We start from the raw sequence: 24,269 nt of genomic DNA on the forward strand, positions 1-24,269 counted from the left end.
CCCTTCTCTTTCCATCCCCTTCCTCTCACATTCTCTTATTTTGTTTTTCTCTTGCTATAAAAAATTAATATAAGATGTGATGTTGACGTGGCTTAACCGTGACCGTTCAAATAGGAGGGGAAGGAAAAAAAGAGTGGAGAGAATCCTACTCCCTAATAATCAATGGCCTTGTTCGTGAAATGACGACACTTTCCCTGACATTCCTGCCACATAAATCATTATAACGGATTCTCTATCATTCTTGCAGCACAAGTCATCATATCGATTCTTTGACGGAACGTATGGCAATGGGGCGTAGTGAGCGAGTTGACTTCGCGTGAATCAGGTGAGACGAAATAAGACGAAATAAGTTTCAGGGGTTAGTAAGATCGAGTTTGAGTTTCAAGAGGAGTTGCTGAAAATAAACCTTATATTCATACCTGCCTAATGCAATAGGGTAGTGCTTAAGTTCCGCAGGTGATGGGAAGGGGAAAGGGCTTAAGGTCTCAAAGCACCTGATGATTAGAGAGGTGATCGTCCATCCACCTAAAGAACAAGAGCTAGGCAACAGCCGACGGGTTTCAGGTTGGGACCAGTGCCCAGTAGACAGAGCTAATCCTTTTCCGAGGTTCCGAATACACTTTTGCAGCATACCATAAAATAAGTTTGTTTTTTAAAGGGAATTGTTATTGGCACTCCAAATTCTTCATTCTACACTCCAAACTTTCTATATTTAGAAAGAAAAATACACTTATGAAGAGTGTAGAATGAGATTTTTGGAGTGTCAATAACACTTCCCTTTTTAAATCCTTCGAATAATGTCTCAAACCTCCATAGCCAGCTTACTAGCAGTTCAAAATCAATAAATGCACAATCCTCTTCAAAAAACCTCAAAAATCAAGCATACAATATCTTGGATTCTTTACAGAAGCTATATAAAATGTAAGCGGGAAAATATGGAAACTAACCCCGTGAGTACATCCACAAAAGTTTTGCAAGGGGATTACACTTTGTGACAAAGTCTAATCCCCATGCAGCTTGTCGCGGATGAGCATCTTTTTTTTTTTTTTGTCAAAATTCAGTAAATACTTCAGAGTAGCTTTCAGTGATTACGAATCAATTTTTAACAAAATTTGAGAGCAATTGGAGAAACTAATGAACCTTACAAGAGAAGCATCAATGGCGCCTTTCACCAACCAAACTTTTTCAGCAAATCCCGGGTTCTCTTCCTCATTCGAGTAAAAACTATGATCACGAGAGCGATGATCCATGGAGGGAAGTTACCTCCAGTAATGTTTAATTTCTGGATCCATTGCGGAGGATCCCTCAAAACCAAAGTTATCAGGATGGTCATAAAAGCTACTCCAATTAAGATTTTCGTCACTGGTTGGATCATGGAATCCTGCATTAAGAGAATATGAACATACAAGAACTCAGTAGCAGAACTGGCACCAAAAGAATACTGGAAGTGTCACTGTTTCACTTTAATGAGAGAACAATTGTTCCTCTTTCAGTATTCGTGATCAGAAGGAAATGGGAGTATGGAAACACAAATTATACAGAAAGGTAACAATTCCTTACAGACTGCTCATAAAATAGACGACAAACAAGGTACGAATTGAAATCCTAGAGATGGATTTAGTGGGCAGTTATTCATGTTACAGTTAACAACACCGCTGTGTTGTTGTGGCACAGTGCTATTAGCACGGTGCCTAAACCCAATCACTTTAAGGGGGTGATTGCACATTTGCTCGTCATAAAAATGGGCTTAAGCATCCACCAAAACAACGACGTGAAATCCTATTTTTTAGGAATATGTGGTCCTAAAACTCGGTGTTTATCAAACAAACAATCAAAGCTCTACAAGATGAATCACGTAGGGTTCTTAGGGGCATTTAAATCATTTACATGCTTAGACCACAAATGAAATGCAGCAAGTTAAACTAATCGAAACATGAAAACCGATGGCGATGGCTCGAATTCAACCAAGTAAGTTGCTAATATCTCTTGCTCTAAATTCTAAAGCCTCTAATTGTAAGAGGAACTACTATATTGCTAACTGAGAGTGACAACTGAAAACACATATATAACTCCAAAACCAAAAAACATTAAATGTATTTACCCTAATATATCTCTCACACATGCAAAGTAAATTTATTTAAAAGGAAAATTAATGAAAAAGGCTTGAAAACTTTAAGGGTTAATAATAAGGACAAAATAAAAGATAAAATGAATAGTACATGATTGAGTTTTTAGTGTAAAAATATGATTTTTTTTGCTAGAATGAACAGTACTTTCGTTAAAACTCCCTTATTTAAATACAATACAATTCACTACAAAAAAAATATACAATGCAATACAATTTTCTCGGCATCCAAACAGATAATTCATCTGACTAATTTTATCAATTGGGTTTTGGCAATCATGTTCTAACAAAAGGTGAATCTTATAAAATTTTACCTTAGGCTCTCCGTCGATGTGAACCGTGGCTCCATCTCTATACGGCAGCATAGACCTGCCGTTTCTAGGGTTAAACCGGATCGGAACCCCGCGACCCGATTCGGTATTGAAAGCGTAAAGCGATTTGAATCCATACTTGTCGAGAATGTCTCCGACCTCCAACTGGTTCTGGTCCCAACCTCCCAGACTCGACTTGAACGTGTCGATCGGGCCTTTCCCTTGTCGATACAGGCAGACTTCCACTTCTGGAACCTTCGTCCTCGCAGTTTTGAGATTCGGATTAGGAGAAGACCCGTCGGATTTTGGACCCGTTTCCTCGATTTCCACGGTTTTGTTGTCGGCTTTCTCGTCCATTTTTTTGGATTTTAGGTTGCAATATTTTATGTCCAAGTTTGTGTTGTATTATTTATAGGTTTTGTTTTTGAGGTGCGCATCGGAGGCATCAAAGGCAAACGGGTCAACACGCACATGCTTGCAGGCGGTTCACCTTTACGTCCTCTATAACTCATGGATTTTAGCCGGGCCTATTCAATTGAGATTTTAAAAAGATTTTAATTTTTGTTAATGAATTTAGATCTATTTAATTTGAATGGTAAATAATTCTCTGAAATTCAATTTGTATTCAATCAGAATTTTAAGATATTTTATTAAAATCTTTAGAAATTCAAGTGTATCGAATTAGGATTTTAAAGAAGTTTATAACATTCCAGGTGCATTCAATTAGGAATTTATTTTTAAGAATTTTAAAAAGTTGAGAGAATTGAAGAGATTTTGTAGTGTATTTTAAAGTTTATAACCAAAAAAATTTAATCAAAACATTTTGTTACCCGCGCCTGATTTTTTTTTTTTTTTTTGTTGGTCAATTTATCTGCGTCCGGTAGGATTACAAGATGCATATTGTTTTGTGAAAAAAAAAAAAAAAAACTCTTGTATATTAGTATGAATTGGGAGCCTAGATGAGTAGCTACAGTTTTGATGAAATATGAATGAGAGATTCTCTGTTGGAATGCATTTGTTGTCACTGCTCTGAGACGTATAAAAAGTAGAATTAACAAGACTTAATGCCCCATGAAAGATCAGTTAATTCAGTTTACTTGTCACACAAGAAACTAGATATATCCATGCTACAGTTCTTCCCAATGTAAAGAACAGTGTTGAGAATAGGAATCTTGTGATGGGTTTATCAGCTAGTAATCGGTAATGGACTTGCTTTTGAGTTTCTGCAGTATTTATTGCGTTTCTTGTGCCGAGAAACCAGATAATCATGTGCATCTCAGTCTGCTTATTCCGCGATTACACTGAAAAATAGTCTCCTATTCATCCAAAAGAAAATCTACCAGTATTCAATTGATCAATGATCAATAAGCCAGAAAAAAAGGAGGAGAGAGTAGCTAAAGAAGATGATGGACAAGGAAAATGTAACTAGCTGTTTACAATATGCTTGGTTGCATGCATATTTTGTGTGCATACACTCGTATGTGCGATTAAGAAACTTGCTAACTAATTAGCCAGTGCCATTCTCTGTACTGTGTCCTGATTTGCTGAAACAATATGAGGAATCCAACCACCCTGCATTCTTTGCTCGTTCAACGTAATGTGTAAATTGTTTCTGGGCATTAGGAACATCCAAAGCCAAATCATCTAGAGACTCTGCAACTCTACCAAACCCCTTTGCCATTTGGTTCATTGTGATGAGTCCAGAGCCAAAACATACCTCCAGCAAAATCCAAAGTCTCTCATTCTTCTTTTCCATAATCGTCACCAGAGCTTTTTTGACAACCTCATGGTTGAAAAATGGCATGCCTAATTCCTTCATGCAGCGGCAAGCCTCTCTTACATCCCCTCCAGACTCAAACTCTTCCAGCAACTTCCCAATCTTGTCCTTCACATCCTCAACTGCCCATCCAGGTCTGCCACCACCACCCCAACACCTTAATATCCGCTCCCCAGAAAGCCGAGCCTTTAGCAATGACTTGGCCATTTTAAGGACCTTGCTCCCAATTGACTCTTGTGCCAAGCACTGACTTCCAATCTCTTCCAAGTTCTGTGGGGCTAGAATTTCGTCCACCACAGATCTAGCGAGAAACATTGCAAGATCTTCGACAACTACTGGATTATCCAGAGCTGTGTCATCTGCAGATTCTAGTAACATCACAAACCCATTTACAACATCATCAGCTGGAAAACACAGGGATGACAGTAAAATGGATGCCATTTCTTTCTCTCTGTTCTTCCGATCCATTGCTAGAGTTATCAATCTTTTAACAAAGATAACATTCAGCTCAGGTGAATAAGTACTATTCTCAGACTCTAGACTACTGTTTACTTTTGAGATATCCCCAGATAAGTACTCTTGAATAATAGATTGGGAACACTATCTTCTAAAGATCGCTTTTCTGGTTGCAGAGAGAGTGATTTCAAAGATGAAGCACACAACCAGCCCTCTGATGCTGCCTTGGAGATCAATGACTGCAATATACCCCGTGCATTTGGTATGTCGAGTGATAAGTCGTCAACATAGTCAATCATCCTACTAAAGCCTTTTGATACTTGACTTGAGTTTATTAAACCTTCTTCAGCAGCTTCTTTCAGCAAATCTAGTAGCTGGCCTTCAACTTGACACCTCTCCATTGCCATTACAAGAGCTCGTTTAACTATTTCATGGTGAAAAAAAGGAACTTTCAAATCCTTGATGCATCTGCACGCCTCTTTCTTCTCACCACTCACTACATACTCTATCAACAAATCATTAATCTTAGCTTTGACATCCTCCACAGTCATTTTCTTGCTACCTCCCCATCGCCGCTCAATGATTTCTGCATGGAGCGGGGCTCCTAAGTAGCCCTTTTCAGCTCTTTTCAATACTTCAATCCCTTTCGAATCTTTGGGTAAATAGTTCATTTGTTTCTTCAAGAATGCAGGAGGAAGTATGTCATCAACCACTGCTCGGGCAATGAACAGTGCAAGGACATCAACTGTATCTGGTATATCCACAATGAAGTCATCCGCAGATTCTATCAATTTGCAGAACCCCTTGTAAACTTGTGGGGGGTGAATGTAGTCAGCATATAGTCCAGATAAAAGAACAGCAGCCATTTCTTTTTCTTTATCATGCCTATCCATCGCCTTAGAGACAAGCTTCTTTACGAAATAGTAGTTGTATGTAGGCCTATCAAGCTCTCTAAGTTTATTTGCAGTCGAGGTAATGTCATCAGTAGCAAAGTATTCCTCCACTACTATTGTAGCTTTCTTTTTGTACTCCTCAAAATCGACCCTCTCTTTTCTTGCATCGGAATTTTCACATTCCTGCAACCAATACACGTAATTGGTAAACACAATGAAAATAAGACAATCAATATTGAAGATGGCAAATAAACTGATCATTTTTCATAACAAGATCCAAAAAGAGTTAAATATGAAGGTGTGAGCTGTTCAGTTACTTACCTCACTGCTATTGAAGTTTGGGTCATTCGGGTCAGCAGTGAAACTGTCATCTTTATCAAGTAACCCGCCCCAGGTGCCTTTAGCCCCAGAACCACCTGCATTATGATAATCTTCATAAAATTAAGAGTAAAAACCTAATTTTGAATTTTGACATTCAGAACTCTTTGCTTATTAACCATCAGATAATGGTAAATGCCTAGAGTTAACTTTCCAAGGCACACGTCAGGTAACAATATGTAGCTATACGACATTGTCTAAAACATTGTTCGCTAGTGCCTCTTGCTAGCAATTATATAATGCGAAAGAATGCCTTCAACCCGAATCCATGAGAAAATTTCGAAAGTGTAGTTTACCCTTTTTAGGACGGCCATCAACTGCAGAATGTGAATGTCTATCATGCTTGAGTGGAGTTCCTTTTCCATGTTTCCCCTGAATCTTTGGAGACTTTGGGGACTTTGAAGATTTAGGGAACTTATGGGACCTTGGAGAAACGGGCAATGGAGACGCAGATAATGGATCTGCACTTTCTGAAGCAGATCGGTGCAGCTCCCGATGCTCCTTTGATACAAACCCATCACTGAAGTCCATTCTGCTTATCTTTTGAACTCAAGCCTGCTCACTCAATAGTTTTCAAGAGGCAACATATAATACCTTCTGTTTGTGATGGGTAAAACCGAATAAATCGCAAGCTCTCTGCTGTGATCACCAGCACCAATCTCCAATATGTTTACTACGTTGTTAATCTATTATTTCTACGGAGAATGCCTCAAAATTAAGAATCAATTAGAGCCTGTTTCACAAGAAGAATAAAACAATTCAATGGTCAATAATACTAGGACATCTTCAGCAATTGCTCCATATCTAACAACAATCGAGTTCATGCGCAGACAACTCAGGTGATTAACGAATATGTGAAAGACTAATGAGCATAAGTTGTAGAATGTGTTGAATCACTTAGCCAACCATTCACCAGCGCAATCACACAAAATATTTATACAGGACGTCCCTTCGATACTTGAGACGCAAGAAACGTACAAGTACAATGAAATCTTTGCATATAATACACAAGATTCACCATTAAATGAATTCTCCTGAGAAAGTTTAAATTCAACGTCACCTCACTTTCTTCCTGCCAATGCCATGTTGGGAAAGAAGAAAATGCAGGTCTGCAACAAATTCAAGAAACACACAATTATATAAATAATCAGAAACTAAAGAGCTATTGGGCAAACACATAAGATATGTAGATGGAAAAATGAGAATAAAAGCAAAAATCAAAGATATATAACCATGATCAGAAATCGAAATCGAAATCCTACAAGGGCCTATAAGATGTGGGACTATTCCCTATATAACATATTGCTAATTAGTTTTATGGTGAAATCTCAATTTTTATCAGTAATAGTGCATGAAAATGATGATATCATAAAAATTATTAGTGGAGCGTGAGAGGGCTTTCTTAAGTTTACGAGAGAAAACTAATAATGTTTCAATAGAGAAAAATGAGATTTGATAGAAGAATTGTAATAGCTCATGTGGAGCTAGGCGTAAGGAAAGGGAATTTATTACCCTTTTGGGGAAAGTACGGGGGAATTTTAGTTATGTAAGGTTTTCTGGTCGAGTGAGTATTGAAGGAATTTTTCAGACTCCATTAAGCTTAAGGTGACTGATTGTTTACTTTAGTGGTAGTCCAGAGTTCATGCCCTTCGCTAACAGTTTGGGGCATGACATTTTTGATGTGGTGATTTACATCTATGATGTTTAAAATCGATAAAATCAGCATCTGAATTTGTTCACAATCAATCATTTTGATCATTTCATACAAATTCTGCATTAAATAAGAATAAAATAACAAAAACGCCCTCAATTTTTGCCAAATTTTTTTTTTCCTTTACGCCTTTGGTGCAACAGGGTTGTACTTCCTGAATTCAAGAGATGTCCAGTCCTTCAGTGGAACAGAGTTGTCCTTGCCAGTCCTTTAGTGGAACAGAGTTGTCCTTGCCGAATTCAAGAGATGTCCAGTGTGATGGTTCAGCTTTAGCCAGGCGAATTTCAACTTCGGTGGACAGAACGTCAAATCTGCACTTTTCAGGTATTATCTTTCCAAATAAGCGAGGCTGAAAATAATATGTATGTTCACCAGCAACATCAATGCTAACACTTAGTATTTGTTCACCAAACTCAACATTAACGTCTTTGGCTGGTATGCCCTTGGCGAATATAGTCACAACCACTTCTTCTAGCTTCTGGTAGAATTAAAGCCCGTACTTTGGTTTGACAGATGCTACGGCCAACTCCAAGGGGTCATAGATGGACACCTCCTTCCCACGCATTTTGAGATCGGAAGCCATGGGCGGACAACTGTCCGTGTGGAATGAGGGAGATGGAAGAGTCTAGAAAAAAAGTATACAACTATCGTTAATTGTTGATTTCTTTACATCTTTGAGATAAGAAACTAAATACAATTTATAGTATTTAATAAAATACAAAATACGTTGATAAATTAATAAATTTTTAATTTATCGTTTATTTAATATTTTGCTAAATAATAGTCTTCCTGGGTCTCGAGGCTATTAATTTAAAGAAGTTTAATTATATAGAAAATCAAAAATAAAAACAGGACAAAAAATAAAAATAACCAAAACAGTTCTTAAGAACTTTTCTTAAAAACAATTTTCTTTAAGAATCAAAAACTTGTTTGGGATGCGAATTAAAAATTTTAAATTTTACAACTCAAACTGAACAAAGAAATCCAAAAAGAAGGGTCGAGGGAGAAAGAGAAGAGACGAGGAAAGCAAGTAAGATGATTGGATGAAAGAGAAAGAAGAGAGGATCGAAGGAGATAGAGAGGAAAAGGAATGAGAGAAAGAACCGAGAGAATGAAGAAAACGGATTGAAGGAGAGACGAAAATGATCGGAAAAAAAAAGAAGGGGGCGAGAGAAGAAAAGAGATAGATTTGGAGTAAGAGGGGAGGAGGGAGAGAAAGAAAAAAAGTTAGTTTAAAAACTCACTTTTTGTGTTTTTGGAGAATAAACTATATTTTTGAGTTAGTTTTGAATTCAGTTTTTGAAAATAGTTATACCAAACAAGTTTTTAAGGCCTAAAACTTGAAAATTATTTTTGAGTTTAAAAAGTTGGATTCAAGTTAAATACCAAACATGCCCTAAACTTAGGTGCTAAAATTTGGCAAATATAAGATATAACTCTAATAATTTCGGAAGTACAAACCTCGTCAGACATAGTATTGCTTGGTACGGCAACAATCTCGTCCTTGCTAGAGTATGCGTCACCGCCATCACCATCATCCCAGACTAGATTAACTCCTGTTTTCATCAATCGCCACATCCCACCCAATCTTGTCGTAACTGCAGAAATCGAGACTTCGTCCCCACTTTGCAAACGGAGTACATCATTTGATAATACACTTTGCAAACGGAGTACACGACCAGTGAAACTGGATGAAGATTCTCGCGGGATGTGCAAAGCCTTACCCTTGGTAATATTTGTAACAGTAAATCCAGGACAACAGCGGTTGAAAACACAGCACAGAGTCAATCCTCTAAAATTACGACCCAAATATTGGGGCACTTTAAAACGAACATCATTGGACTTACGAATACCAACAACCTGGAACCACTCTGGAATATCATAAACTCCATTGAGAAAAATAATGCCACCATGTCCGAAGGAAGTCAATCCCTAGAGCATACCATGTAAAGCCAGATTAATTTGTAGAAGCAAAAGTCTTAATTATGCATGCGTGTGTCATGTACAGTGCCTCTGTGGGCGTGTGATAGAAAGAGCAAGAGAATACAGCTCTCAGAGAGAGATCTGTAGGATGTTCTTCCTAAAACTCAGCATGTACACGTCATTCTTATGCATAAGTAATATATTCTAGTATATGCATGTCTTACGCGTGTATCTGTGCATGTTTATGTGTGCGTGAGAGAGAGAGAGAGAGAGAGAGAGAGAGAGAGAGAGAGAGACCTGTATGATGTTCTTCCTAAACGCAGCAGTGAGATTGGTGCAGCCTTCCATATGAATCCTTCTCATAGTGTTTAACGACTCATGCAAGCCTAGAATCTCAGTGAGTTTGGGGGAGAAATCTAGATGCAGTTCAACCATACCCGACATTTCCGAAAAATTTGGCATTTTTCCAAGTGAAATGCAATGATTCGCTCTCAAGATTTCCAAATTTGTTGGTAAATCTGGGATTTCACGAAGATCCTTGCAAGAACTCAAACGTAACATTTTAAGCTTGGAGAGTCCACTGAGGCTCGGTAGGATATAAAACAAATTGCCATCAAGCTCCAATATTTCTAAAGAAAATAGACTCCCAAGATCCTTAGGGATTGCATCATCAGTTAACCGGCAGTTTCTAAGGCCTAAAAATGTCAGGTTCTTCAATCCTACTATTGAAGATGGTACTTGCCTTACCATTGTATGGCATGCTTGAAGTGTTGTCAATGATACCATCCCCCCTAAGCTATCATCCAGCATTTTAAAACATGAACAGCCTTTAAGAATAAGAGTCTCAACTGACCTTGACTTATAGAAATCCCGTGGAAAATACTGAAGCGTCTTGCAGCCTTCAAGATTTACCAATGAAAGTCTTTCAAGATGCCCAATGGATGGGTGAATCTGAGACAATTTTCTACAGTTTACCAATATCAGTTTTTCAAGATTTGGGACTTTGGAAAGATCTGGTGATTCTGTTAGGTCATGGGAATAACTGAGATTGATGATTTTCAGATTCTTGAGCAGCTGCTAGGAAAAAACAGATAACAAAATAAAAATTCAAATACAAGAGAGAAAGCAAGATATTGGTATTCACAGAAGCTGAAGAAAATAATTAATAATTTGTTTGAGATCGTATCATACCACGTCAGTATCCTCCCAAACTCGTTTGAGTTTGCTACAGCTCAGGTCAACAGCAACTAGGTTTGGCTGATCGAAATCTAAAGGTATGACCTCCAGAGGAAATCGATGCCAACACAACCATCTTAACTCTTTGGAAAATTTGTTGTAACTTCCATTGAGCTCTGTGTTACTGAGTTTGAGCAATCTTAGACTCCGCATCTTTCTAAATGCTTCTGTACTTGAATTAAAAGACGTAACTAAAGCAAGTCCTTCAATTGCCACAGTTCCCTATTCAAGGAAAAGAAAAAAGGAACAAAGTAAGACAAAATTTATTTTCACGTGACAAGAGAATTTATACACATGAAGAAAGCAATGAATTAGATGCATGAACAAGAATTCACTTGTGATTTACATTTTACCAAATTAATTAGGTATCTCAGTCGGCATCGGTTACACGGTGTTACTCTACGTATTACTAAACCCTTGGCACACGCGTGTGCCTTTAATATTGTTTTGGACTTCTATTTCTGAAATTAAAAAAGGAAAAATATGGGTGGAGGGTTGGAGGGGTGAGTGGTAACTGCTTCAGCATCTACTGGTTGGGTTTGGCGTTTTTAATTTTAAAAGTTAATTATTGAAATAATAGGTGGCACATAGTTATCCCTTAATGAAGTTCATATTTAACATAAGATTTGATTGCCGAAGTACTTACAGATTGTTTCACCAATATGCGTTTTACATCCACATGATACCACAATCTACTACGTTCTCCAGGATTGTCAGGGCATTGTGCATGTACGATTTCTCTGGCCATGTCTCGAATCAAGTTATGCATCATCAGATTGCCTTGTGTATCAACAGTTACAAGGCATTGATCTTGGAGTTCTCGAATTCCTTTTTCTGGATATAAGTCACAGCCATCCAATATTGTCGTGACATCGTTCTTGTTCATTCCAATAAAGAAACAGCCTATATCCAGGAATACATCCTTCACCAGGTCATCATTTAGCCTATCATAGCTTGTCTTAATATTTTCGAGAATTACCCTATAAGGCTGTGAGCTTTTCCATTCATCCAGTATAGTTCCCCATCCACTTGTGCTTGTTGAACGTAGATAAGAACCTAAGACTTCAAGTGCTAGTGGCAAACCTCCACAGTAGTCAACAGCTTCTCTTGAGAGCTCAACGTACTCTTTATTAGGATAATTCTTTCTAAAGGCATGCCAACTAAATAGCTCAAGAGCTTCTTCTTTATTCATTTCTTGCAAAGGACATATCACCTCCACGTTAAGTATCTTTAGCAAATGTTGATCCCTTGTTGTTACAATAATTCTACTTCCTGGGCCAAATGAGTCATGCCTTAGAGCTAATGCATCTAACTGTGCATCGCGGTCTACGCCATCTACTATAACAAGTACTCTTTTGTTGCCAAGTCTTCTTTTAATCTCCTTGATCCCTTCATAGATACTACTAACCTTCATGTTTCCCGATCTCAAGATATCAGAAAGAAGTTTGTTTTGTGAATCAACCAGTTCCTTAACTTTTCTCACATTTGGAAGAAAACTTGTACCATCAAACATGTGCTGATATTTGTTGAAAATTACTTTTGCAACCGTTGTTTTACCCAGTCCGCCCATACCCCAGATTCCAATGATACGGACATCATTTGATCCTCCAACATCTAAATAATTACTGATTTCTTGCACGCGAGAATCTATTCCAACTGGGTGTACGGCTACGTCCAAGTAATTGTTCTTCAGTTCTCTAGTACTGAATCCTTCATACCTGGTAGGTAAAATTCAATTCAAAATTCATCAAAAGTAAGATCTACTTAAAAAATGGCACAATTAAATTGAACTAATATCTTACTCACTATGACTACAATGCTTGAGAGTGGAAGATTTGAAAGCCCAAATCAAAATCTTCAAAAACCATTAAAGCATTATGAACTTCAGAACTTATATTTATGTATGCATAAATGTGTAAAATCAAATATTTGATTCATGTGGCTCGCTCAATATCTGACCATAAATAACACAGATTTCTCATGGAAGAGTCTGGAAGCTCTACATTGCAATGTTTAAAATCAAATACCCTAAGCCGTAGTTATATAAGTTCATTGTTTGTTGACATTTGATAAATATGAGAGTTAAATAGACCAATACATTATGTAGCCAATTAATAACTTCTGCAAGAAGGAACTAAGGTACCGCATACTTGTGTATGAAAAAAAAATACAAAATACGGGAAAGGAAAAAAGAGATAAGAAAGTACCCATCAGCTCCCAAGAACCAATCCGGATGTAGGCCAAAATCATAGAGATTAAAGTCTGAATCATGCATATTTTCCTTCATCTCTTTGTCCCATACTAGATTAACCCCTATTTTCTTCACTCTCACAGAAGCATCTGCGGTTTCAACAGGCATTACAACTATATCGACCTTGTCCCCTCCTTGCAAACTTAGCACATAGTTCGATATATGCCCCTGCCAAAGATAATGGTCATCAAGTGTACAGGAAGTTGGTACCGAGGCATATGTTATCCGGGCGAGCAAAGCAGTACGCTTGGTTTTATTGCTAACGATAATGCCGAGAGGACCTTCACGTTGTGTCTTTGAAGAGTATATGCAGCACAGAGTCAACCCGCTAAAATTGCGACCAACAATTTGAGGTATGTGAATACTGACCGGATCCGGATCACCCTTGACAAAATCAAACCAGTCAGGAATATAATTTCCATTGAGAAAAATGCCACCATATCCACAAGAAGTCCATCCCTGTACCATGTAGAGCCAGATTTGTAACAACAATACATTGTTATGCATGCATGTGTCATATATATGGTGTCTTATACAAGTGCTTCGGTGTGTGGTAGAACGAGAAAGAGAACAGACTAGAGAGAGAGAGAGAGAGAGACCTGAAGGATGTTCTTCCTAAAATCAGCAGTGAGATTGATGCACCCTTCCATATGAATTCTTGTCATCGAGTTTAATGACATCTCCAAGCCCGGAATCTCAGTGAGTTTGCAGGAATGACTTAGATACAACTCTCTCATATTCGACAATTCTGAAAAATCTGGCACTGTTTCTAATGCAGTGCACAAACCCGCTCGCAAGACTTTCAAACTTGTTGGTAAATTTGGGATTGCATGTAGGTTTGTGCAATCATCTAAACACAATGTTTCAAGCGTAGAAAGACCACTGAGACTTGGTAGGCTACAAAAACTATTTTTTCGAAGATCTAAATCTTCTAAAGAAATTAGACTCCCAAGATCCTTCGGGATTTCATCATCGGTTAAAGAGCAGCATCCAAGATCTAATTTCCGTAAAGAGTTTAAGCCATGAAAAGAAAGGGGCAAAAGACTAGTTGATGGTGACTCTTTCACTCCATATTGAGATGAAAACCTCAACTTTAGTATTTGTCTTATAGGTGAGCCATCTGCTGTCTTAAGGTAACTCTTTCCGAACCCTTCAGCCAAGTCTTCAAATCTTGAACAGCCGTTAAGAAGAAGAGTTTCAATAGACTTGGAATTAAAGAAATTCAGTGGGAGATCCTTGAGCATTTTGCAGCCTTCAAGATTTACCAAAGTAAGCCTTTCAAGATTCCCAATGGATGAATGAACCTCGGACAAACTCTCACAATCATTCAAAATCAATTCCTCGAGATTTGGGAGTTTTGAAAAGTCTGGTGTTTGTGCCAGGTTATGGGAATGACTGAGATTAAGAAGCTTCAACTTCTCGAGCAACTGTTAGACAAGAAAAAAACCAAAATAAATACAAACGGAAAAGAGGAAGCAAGGAGTTCATGTTTATAAAACTTGGAAGAAAGAATAAATAATTTGGTTGAGGCCATATCATACCAAATCGGAATCCTCCCAAACTCGTATGAGTTTGCTATAGCTCAGGTCAATAGCAACTAGGTTTGGTTGATCAAAATCTTTTGGTATGACCTCCAGAGGAAATCCATGCCAACACAACCATCTTAACTCTTTGGAAAGATTGTGGTAACTTCCAGTGAGCTTTATGTTATTGAGTTTGAGCAATCGCAGACTCTGCATGTTTCTAAACGAGTCTGAACTGAAGCTACGCTCATCAGACTCTTGCACATCTAAAGCGAGTCCTTCAACGTCTTCCGTTCCCTATTACATATAAATAATTAAAAGTTAAAATAATAAAAAAAAAACAAAGAAAAGGGTTATTGGCACGGGAAAAGATAATTAATTCATATATCAGAACCACAAAGCCCTGAATTGGATGGATGAACCACATGAGAGGTAGACAATTAGACAATATAGAACATGGGACCTCTCATAGGCAATTTTTATTATATATCTACTAGGATGTGCTTATATATATATGTGTATATATATATATATATCTACGCTATGTACTTATATATATAGGGGTGTGCTATCCACACACCCCTTTTTACTTCTCTCACACCCCTTGTTAATTTCTGTCCTTTGATCTTCTTCAATTCATCCGATCCGACGGCCAAAATTTAAAAAGGTGTGAGAGAAGTAAAAAGGGGTGTGTGGATATCACACCCCTATATATATCTACTATAATGTGCACACATGTCTGGATAATAACCATAGAGTTGTCCTTTACAACTGTCTACATTAGTTAGGCATCTTTAGCAAGCTTCTGTTACGGGTATCATATTTAACAAATTGCACTTAAGAAGAGCAGGACATGTTGATTCTGCTATTTAATTTGAGAAAATTCAATACAATCGGCTCCTTTGTTGTCTCTTACAGGTTCCTTTCTCTGCCACATTAGTATGCGCATTTAACATCAAATTTAATTGCAGAAAGTACTCACAGATTGTTTTGTCAATACGTCTGTTATATCTTCATTATGCCACAATCTACTACGTTTTCCAGGATTGTCAGGGGATTCTGCACACACAATTTCTCTGCCCATGCCTTGAATCAAATCATGCATCATGAGATTGCCTTCTTTATCAACAGTTACAAGGCATTGATCTTGGAGTTCTTGAATTCCTATTTCTGGATAAAACTGACAGCCATCCAGTACTGTCATGACATAGTCCTTGTTCATTCCAGTAAAGAAACAAGAGATATCAAGGAATATGGCCTTCACGTCATCATCAGTTAGCCCTTCATAGCTTATTTCAAGTCTTCTGTGAATTACCCCATAAGGCTGTGATCTTTTCCATTTATCCAGTACAGTTTCCCATTCGCTTGTGCTTTTTGTACGTAGATAAGAACCTAAGGCTTCAAGTGCTAGTGGCAAACCTCCACAGTAGCCAACAGCTTTTCTTGAGAGTTCAACATACTCTTCATTAGGATAATTCTTTCCAAAGGCATGCCAACTAAGTAGCTCAAGAGCTCTTCTTTCATTCATTGCTGGTAGAGTACAAATCTTATCCACATCAAGTATCTTTAGCAAATGTTCATTTCTTGATGTTATAATAATTCTGCTCCCTAGACCAAAGGAGTCAGGTTTTATTGCCAAAGTATCTAATTGTTCTACACTGTCTACACCATCAATTACGACAAGTACACTTCTCTTGCGTAACATTTGTTCTATCTCCTCGGTCCCTTCATCCATAGAACTTATCACTATGTAGGCCGGTTTCAAGATATCAGAAAGAAGTTGTTCTTGCAAATCAACCAGTTTCTTTTCCCTCACATTTTGAAGGAAACTTGCACCATCAAAACTATGATGATGTTTGTCGAAAACAGCTTGTGCAACTGTTGTCTTACCCAGTCCGCACATACCCAAAATTCCAATTATGCGAACATCATTTGATCCTCCAACATCTAAATGCTTACTAATTTCTCGAACACGAGAATCTATTCCCACTAGGCTGGTGGCTACCTCTGAGCATGTGGTGCAGCTCAGTTTTTGAGCGATCTGAGCAATAACGTTCCTGATAAAGCTTCCTTCATGCCTGGGGGTTAAAATTGAACAAAGCAAAAGTAAAACATTTATTATGCAACTTCAAGATTACATTAATCTTTCAAAATTTGATGAGTCAAAATCTCCGGATACCATTACAATTTCTTAAACTCAAATCTTGGTTGTTAAAATTCAGCAAAGCAAAAGTGAAAACTTAAGGGGCAGTTTAATAACCATTTCGTTTTCGGTTTTCAGTTTTTGTTTTCACTTTTTTGAAAACTAAAATCTTATTTCTTAACAACTTTCAACTTTCAGAAAAATGAGAACTGAAAACAAAAAATAAAAACTGAATGCCAAATTGTGAAAACTGAAAAAAAACCATAACAAGAAGCTTCATTTTTTGTTTTACAGTTTTTCTTTAAAACTCAAAACTGAAAGTAAAAATTAAAAATATCAAACTAACTTTAAAACTTATAAGCCTGATTTAATCATTATAAATAAATAAATGAAAAAAAAGGGACCGGAAATTTAAAGCACACAAATAAAGAAAATAAAAAGTTTACCCGTCAGTCTTCCTCAAATTTAATTCGGCCAAACTTACAGCTTCATAAAGAGCGTCTATCCAATGAAGCATCTTTTCACCCTTAACCTTCTGAAACTTCTGCATAAAACTACCAACCTGGTTCCGGACATCTAAGGGATCAACATCATATAAAATTGGAAAAAACATTAGACCCAGTCTTTTTCCGCACTCCATGATCTTCACCAGCTCCTCGAGACACCACTCGGACATCAGATACCCGCTTGAGAATACGACGACGGCAACCTTAGACCTTTCGATTTCTTGAATCAGACGTTCTGGTATACCTCCATTACTCTTTTCTAGTTTGTAATCGTACATGAAGACGTTGAATCGGTGATGTTTTAATGAACAGTAAAGGTGGCCCGTGAAGGTCCTGCGTATGTCTTCACCTCCACAACTCAAGTACACGTCGTACCTGCAATCCTCTTTGGAGGATGAATCCATCAATTCTTACTCCAGGGATTTGTTGGCAGGCAGCACAGAGCAAACTTGAGATCTACAGAACCGTAAAGGAAAAGTAAACTCAAAACTCCGAAAAGAAAAGTCGGAACGGGCAAGTAATGACTCAATTACGATAAGATCCATCCACCCATTTTTGTTTTTGATCCAACGGTACAAAAGTGCTCAGCAAGGAAGAAAATATTATCTTTTTTAAAACCAAATGTTTGCTTTTTTAACAAACCAAATATATGTTTTTTTAACACACAACAGCGTCTATCACTACCAGAGCGTGGGAGTAGACCAAATTTTACAATAAGCTTCCACAGTATTGTTGCCAAATTGCTTTTGACAAAAATCAAATTTAAAATCTTTCGCTTAGAAGTAAAAAAGAATATCACTAAACATAGTACTAAAAGATTAAACCAAATGTTTGTTAAAAACAAAATAACAGCCGCATTTCCATAAAAAAAATAACAGTTGTCACCCAAGGGGCTTTTCTCTTTTAATGAATGCTTTTTCTATCCAAAAAAAAAGACAAAAGGTATGTTAATGGTGCTACATCGTCTCAATCGTTATCTAGTTTAGTACAAGCAACACATGCCTGCACGCAATGCCGCTAGTTTTAAAATTGTTTCTGGTTTTAAAATTGTTTTCAACGTGTGAAATTATCAAAATCTATTCTCATACTTGTGTTCAATATGGAACAAAAGATAGGTGCTTGTAGAATATATTACATAGCAAAAGTTTGGAATTAAGATGTTCATATAGATATAATACACAATAAATAGGAAAATATCTTGTTTTTCCATGTCCCAACTTTCATTCGTTCCTCAGTATTTCACTCTTCTCTTTACCAAAAATCTTTTGAGTTTAATAACTACCACTTAAACATGTTAACACATCCATAAGCTGACTAATTCTAATTGGTCTCATCATACACTTGTTAAATATTTATATGAAGAAGAATTAGCCAATTCTAATTAGCAACTGCTAATCAAACTGCAAAAGCAACATATGAGTTTTCCTGACTTCAAACATGGAACCAACAGAGTCAAATGCCTTGACATGAATTATGAGAACAAACCCATTACAATATCATAAATCATAACTCAAAGCTAAATCAAAAAAGTATGACAACACAGTTGATTTTTTTATATGTTGCAGGGAGTATAAATAAATCCATATATAAAACTAATAAAACCAATAGAAAAGTGAATAGTAATTTTGATGTCACCAAGCTTCAACAAAAATATTTAGACACAGAAACCCCAAGACAAAAAAATTCAAAAGCATTCCAAAATAATGCATCAAATAAGACAAGGGCATTTTCATCATTTTAACAATGCTTTTTTTTTAAATTAATTTTGTTGTGCTTTTTTTTTTTTTAATTAGTGCCTTACAGCAATTATGTGATTCAATTTTTTTAAAGTAAAATACAAAAAACTACCTTAATTATTAACATCACGACACTTTCATATCTCATCTTTAGAATTTGGTCCAATATTATACATTCCACTACTTTACGTTTACTTTTCAATTAAATGCTGACGTGTCTTAATTTGGAGTCCACCTTCTATTAAAAAATTATTAAAATATTATTAAAAACTAAATAAAAAATTTAATATTCTTTAAATATTAAAATAATAATAAAAAGTTGAAAACAAAATGAAAAAAAAAACATCAGTTCGTCTTTCCCCCTCCTCTCTCTTCTCCCCATCTTCATTTTCTTCTCCTCACCTACAAACCCAAAAAATCAAAAATAAAAAATAAAAATTTTGAAAACTCATCAACCCGCATGCGAAAGAACAAGGAGGAGGAAGAAAAAAAAAATTCCCCCCTCTCCACGCGGAAGAAGAAGAAGAAGGAAGAAGAAGAAAAGGAAGAAAAAAAAAAAAAAATTTTGAAAACCCATCAATCTCCTTGCGAAAAGAGGAGGAGGAAAAAAAGAAGGGAAAAAAAAAATTTGAAAACCATCAACTCCCTTGCAAAAGGAAGAGAAAGAGGAAAAAAAGGACAAAAAAAAAAAATTTGAAAACCTATCAAACTCCAAATCCACCACTCTTATCCATTCTCCAAGTCCTTTTCCGCACCCATCCTCTACCTTCTCTGCACATTCATCTTCCCATCAATAGGATCTAGTTTTTTTTTTTTTTTTTGGGTTGCACGAGCGAGAATAGTGTGGGAGTGGGGAAAGACAAATTGATTTTTTTTTTTTTTTTTGTTGAGATTTGCAAGTGGGTGAAGAAGATGAAAATGAGAAGAATAGAGGAAAGAGGAAGGGGGAGGGGAAAGAACGAAATGAGGGTTTTTTTTTTTACTTTTTATTATTATTTTAATATTTAAAAAATATTAAACATTTTTTTTCTTAGTTTTTAATATTTTTTTAATAGAAAATACGCTCCGAATCAAATCATGTTAGTATTTAACTGAAAAATAAACGACCAAGTAACGGAAAGTATAACATTTAACCAAATTCTAAAGATGAGATATGACATTAACAATTTTAAAGGATAAGGTATGAAAATGTTGTGACATTAATAGTTGAGGTAATTTTTCGTATTTTACCCATTTTTTTATTTTTAAAAATGTTCAAAACATCTTAAAAGGCATATAATGCCACTATAAAAAAAAATTCGCAGACAGATAATAATGTGATTAAATTAGTTGTCAAATGATTTTTTTTTTAACAAACGATATTATCTAAACTAAGGGGTAGGAGTGCAGGCTTAGCCTCACAATTCGATAGCAATAATATGATTCAATCATTTATTTATTAAATATTATTTTTTCTCTTTTTAAACACTTTCAAAAAAATCTTAAGAAATGTTTAATGTCAGTCATAAAAAAAAATCTCGGATAATAATGTTACTAAATTAATGTATTTCACCTTTTCCTTATCAACTGATGGATATCTTCTTCTTTGGGTCCAACATCCTCACAAATATTGAATCTAAGACATGAAATGATCAGAAATCATACAAAGTTGCAGTGAAAAAATTAACACAATCCTGGCACAATGAAATTATTACAACAGTAGGGAAGAATGAAAACGAAAAACTTGGGAAAAAATTGATAAGAAAGCATATATATTCAGTGGTTTCCGTTGGGTTTAGTGTTGAGTTGGATCTAAAATTAAGACGAATTCTCATAAGCTATTCCTTCTTCTACTTAATCAAAATGTCCCCAATGAACTGCAATTCAGATAGAACATCACTAATCCCCTTTTGGTCTCTTGGGTATTCAACTGAACACTACTACAGTCACACAAAACCCTCAATCATTATAAAAATTTCTTTCAGCCCTTTTTATCATTTTCCCTTCAATATCAAAATCTACAATTACCACTTTTTTGCCAAAACCCAGAAAAACAAACAAAAAAATAGAGCCAGAGAAGTGAGTGTTTACACCGGATAAAACTGAGATAAATGGAAAGCAAACACATTTCAACTATTTCAGCTCTTTCCAATCTTTAACAACAATATAGCTTTTCCCTAACAACAAATATTTTCCCCTTCCACAAATTTTCACTTTCGACAGTATTTGAGTAGAAAGGTTGATGGAAAATGAAGGGAGAGAGAGTTCGGATATAAGCACTCAAAAAATCCAAAATCCAATTACCAGATTCATTCAAATGCACACAAAATAAAACACCACTACCAAACCCAGAAATTTAATCGAAGAATTCTACGAAACTTATAAGAAATTACTGAATCTCAGATAAAATTACATCAAAGAACCCATAAATTCAATGAATAATTCTCCAAACCCAGATATTTAAACTAATAATTTACTAAAACTTTTTGTTCAAAAAATAATAATAATTTACTAAAACTCAATTATTTTAAATCACAAATTTGTATCTTTACATGCAATAAGTCTATAAGGTACCTGACGCGATGAGGAATAGGTTGAGACAACCTCAACGCCGTCGCCGAAATCTTCGAATACGGGTCGGAAAAATCACAGAAGTTTTAGGGATTAAATCACAATAATCCGTAGGTTATAGAGATAAAATCTCCCAACAGCAATTTAAAAGGCCAGTTGGTGTGCAAATTTTTCCAGGTGAAGTTTTGGGGAGGCTTAGAAATCAAATCAACACAAACTTGGGGTGGAAAACATCACAGTAGTGATAGAATAAGGTGTAAGAAATCTCGGCCGCATCCTCATGCTCGTAGCAACAGAAAAGGGTTTTGTGTTTGCCGCTGAATTAAGGAACGATCCGGAGAAAATTGGGTTTAGGGGTTCTAGGGATTTGAGGGAACCGAAATTGATTTGGATGAGAAATTTATGGTTTCGATTCGCAGCGGAGGAGGAAGGAATGAAAGCGTGAGAAAATTTGGATAGGAGCAGTTTTCGGTTTGGATTGGCAGCAGAGCAAGAATTATGCGGTGGAGGAGGAAGCAACGAATTGGTGAGAATAAAATAACAAAGAACTCTCTGGAACTCCTGCAATTCCAGGCAGAGATGAAATAAACGCCCAAAGAACCAAAAAAAAGGGGTAAAAACGGAATTACACTGTATAATGAACAGTACCAAAGAAACAAAGAATGCGTAAAACCGACAACACACTGTAGAAGGAACAGTGTATTTATCTTAATTCTCTTTTTAAGTATGGAAGGGATTCTCTACCCTCCTAATCTCTTTATCATTCCATTCCCTCATATTTGAACGGTCTAGTTAAGTAATGTTAACATTTTATATTGATTTTTTTATAAAGATAATAAGACAAAAAGGAATGTGTGAGAGGAGATGATAGAAAGAGATGAGAATAGGAGGGTAGATATACTTCTTTTAGTATACATATACTAACGAGAGTGCAGTCAAATTAAGATTTGATAAGATTTTAATAAAGTTTAAAATTTAGGGTAGTTAATTAGGATTTTAAATGATTATTTTAAAAGGTTTTGAAATTATAATGTATTCAAATTCAGATTTTAAAGGGTTTTAGAGAATACATCTAAATTTAGAGGTAGTCGTTTATGATTTTTAAAAAGTCCACACAAGTTTAGATGTAGTGAAAGTTCCAAAGATTTGCAAAGATTTTAATGAAGAAGGATTTTAATAAATTTGAGAGTAGAAGTATATATAACCACCACCAATAAAATGTCACCTCAACCCCTAGGATTTCAAATCCAATAATTGCTTTCAATTTTAAAGCCCTAAGCTACTTGTCCGCATTGCCACCTTCATCATAGACTTCCTCTTTCTCCTTGTGACAGTTATGTTATCGGCACCGCGTGAGCCCCTGTTTTCACATTTATAGTTGCCCTCAAGGTGCCATAACTATAGCTTGTGCTTCCGTCTACATTTTTGGCACAATGGTTTGGCTCAAATTTAGGGTTTCTCGTAATGAAAACTGATGTCCTATGCCATCTCCAACCAAGGGCTGGCCAAAGGGCTCGTTTTAGCCCTCTGACCCTCTAAGAAATTAATATTTTAATGAACAATCCAGGTCATATTTGTCTTCGTCTCCAACCGAAGGCCAAAGGACCATAGGGCTCGTTTTAGCTCTGTCACAAAAAACCGTCTCCAACCGAGGGTCAAATGGCCATAGAGCCAAACATAATTTATTGTTTAAAAACTACAACTTAAATTCAAATCTAACAGCTAAGTGACGTCAGCTAGTCGTTGGATTTGAATTTTTCTTTTGCTATAAATAGGGTGGATATTGGGCTATAATTCACACAACTTTGAATTCAATCTATTTCAATTCAATCTCTTTCAATTCAATCTTTTTCAATTCAAGTTTGAAATGAATTCCAACTTTGGATCCTCTTCGAATTCCAACTAGGGGTCCTCATCCAATTCCAAATTGGAAGCAAAATGGACGTAAATGAGACGAGAAGATGAGGAGTCTGATGAAGAAGTTCAAGTAAGGCGCAACAAACAAAACAGAGCAGTAGCCATAATGTGTCAGCCAACTGAGGAACAACCTCAATGAGGTGGCTTTATTGCTGGTCGTTCGTACAAACCACGAAACAGAGCGATGTCGCATGCCAATTTGATGAGCAATTACTTCAACCCCAACTCGGTGTACACAGAAGAGGATTTCAGACGTCGTTTCCGGATGAGGCGTCGTGTCTTCGAGCGATTACTTTGTGATGTCCAGCAGGGCAATCCATACTTTCGACAGAAACGGGACAGAGCGGGCCACCCTGGTTTCTCACCTCATCAGAAGGTTATTGTTGCACTCCGAATGATGGTCTATGGCTCCCCAACTGATTCGATGAAAGAAACCCATGGTATGTTTGAGTCTACATGCCTTGATACTCTTGAACAATTTTGTGACATAATTGTTCATGTTTACAAAGACGAGTACCGCAGCAAGCCAAATCAAGAAGATTTGAATTAGCTCATTCGCAAAGCTAAAGACTGTGGGTTTCTGAGCATGATAGGGTCATTAGACTGCATGCATTGGGATTGGAAGAACTGTCCCACCGGATGGCAAAGAAGCTTTAGAAGAAGGTTGAGAAAGCTAACTGTTGTGTAAGGTACCATTTGGTACGTGGGACAGGACGGAACAGAGTGGGACAAGGCGTTCCGTCCCACATTTGGTGCGTCTAAAACGGGTGGAACGAGCTGTTCCACGGGACGAGTTTTGGGTGAATTTTCGTTCCACCTCACCCCCTGGAACG

At 36.6% G+C, this 24,269-nt stretch overlaps 3 protein-coding genes and 1 pseudogene across 5 annotated transcripts; 1 reads left to right on the plus strand and 3 right to left on the minus strand.

Annotated features, from left to right (window-relative positions):
• Nucleotides 1–861: 861 nt before the first annotated feature.
• LOC137729366 (uncharacterized) lies at nt 862–2,840 on the minus strand. Its single transcript, XM_068468304.1, has 2 exons — nt 2,440–2,840; nt 862–1,381 (listed from the first exon to the last, which is right to left on the minus strand). Exons 1-2 carry the CDS (start codon nt 2,791–2,793, stop codon nt 1,169–1,171), a joined length of 567 nt encoding a protein of 188 aa, XP_068324405.1. The 5' UTR covers nt 2,794–2,840; the 3' UTR covers nt 862–1,168.
• Nucleotides 2,841–3,943: 1,103 nt separating this feature from the next.
• Nucleotides 3,944–6,471, minus strand: LOC137727656 (MA3 DOMAIN-CONTAINING TRANSLATION REGULATORY FACTOR 2-like; annotated as a pseudogene).
• A 1,151-nt stretch (nt 6,472–7,622) lies between these two features.
• LOC137727788 (uncharacterized) lies at nt 7,623–22,055 on the minus strand. Of its 3 annotated transcripts, none has more exons than XM_068466608.1 (12): nt 21,523–22,055; nt 20,522–20,584; nt 17,174–17,689; nt 15,567–16,662; nt 14,603–14,881; nt 13,661–14,488; nt 13,018–13,520; nt 11,457–12,528; nt 10,766–11,032; nt 9,872–10,648; nt 9,113–9,583; nt 7,623–8,276 (listed from the first exon to the last, which is right to left on the minus strand). In XM_068466608.1, exons 3-12 carry the CDS (start codon nt 17,635–17,637, stop codon nt 8,139–8,141), a joined length of 5,895 nt encoding a protein of 1,964 aa, XP_068322709.1. In that variant the 5' UTR covers nt 17,638–17,689; nt 20,522–20,584; nt 21,523–22,055; the 3' UTR covers nt 7,623–8,138. The 3 variants fall into 3 exon arrangements, with proteins under 3 accessions (XP_068322709.1, XP_068322707.1, XP_068322708.1); XM_068466606.1 differs by having other exon boundaries at nt 9,872–10,651; XM_068466607.1 differs by lacking the exon at nt 20,522–20,584 and having other exon boundaries at nt 9,872–10,651.
• A 1,565-nt stretch (nt 22,056–23,620) lies between these two features.
• On the plus strand, nt 23,621–23,986 carry LOC137727657 (uncharacterized). The gene has a single exon (XM_068466480.1). The coding sequence runs from the start codon at nt 23,621–23,623 to the stop codon at nt 23,984–23,986; it is 366 nt and encodes a 121-aa protein (XP_068322581.1).
• Nucleotides 23,987–24,269: the final 283 nt, after the last annotated feature.

Source organism: Pyrus communis, chromosome 3 (assembly GCF_963583255.1).
Source record: "Pyrus communis chromosome 3, drPyrComm1.1, whole genome shotgun sequence".
NCBI classification, from domain to species: Eukaryota; Viridiplantae; Streptophyta; class Magnoliopsida; order Rosales; family Rosaceae; genus Pyrus; species Pyrus communis.

Excerpts from the sequence above, each read along its gene's own strand:
- LOC137727788 (XM_068466607.1), bottom strand. The coding sequence starts at position 17,637 with ATGGATTCATCCTCCAAAGAGGATTGCAGGTACGACGTGTACTTGAGT. Across the intron at positions 12,529-13,017 it reads TGGTTCTTGGGAGCTGATGG|GTATGAAGGATTCAGTACTA; the intron begins GTACTTTCTTAT and ends TTTACCTACCAG. Across the intron at positions 11,033-11,456 it reads GCATATTGGTGAAACAATCT|GGAACTGTGGCAATTGAAGG; the intron begins GTAAGTACTTCG and ends TTCCTTGAATAG.
- LOC137727657 (XM_068466480.1), top strand. The coding sequence starts at position 23,621 with ATGTCGCATGCCAATTTGATGAGCAATTACTTCAACCCCAACTCGGTG.
- LOC137729366 (XM_068468304.1), bottom strand. The coding sequence starts at position 2,793 with ATGGACGAGAAAGCCGACAACAAAACCGTGGAAATCGAGGAAACGGGT. Across the intron at positions 1,382-2,439 it reads ACATCGACGGAGAGCCTAAG|GATTCCATGATCCAACCAGT; the intron begins GTAAAATTTTAT and ends CTCTTAATGCAG.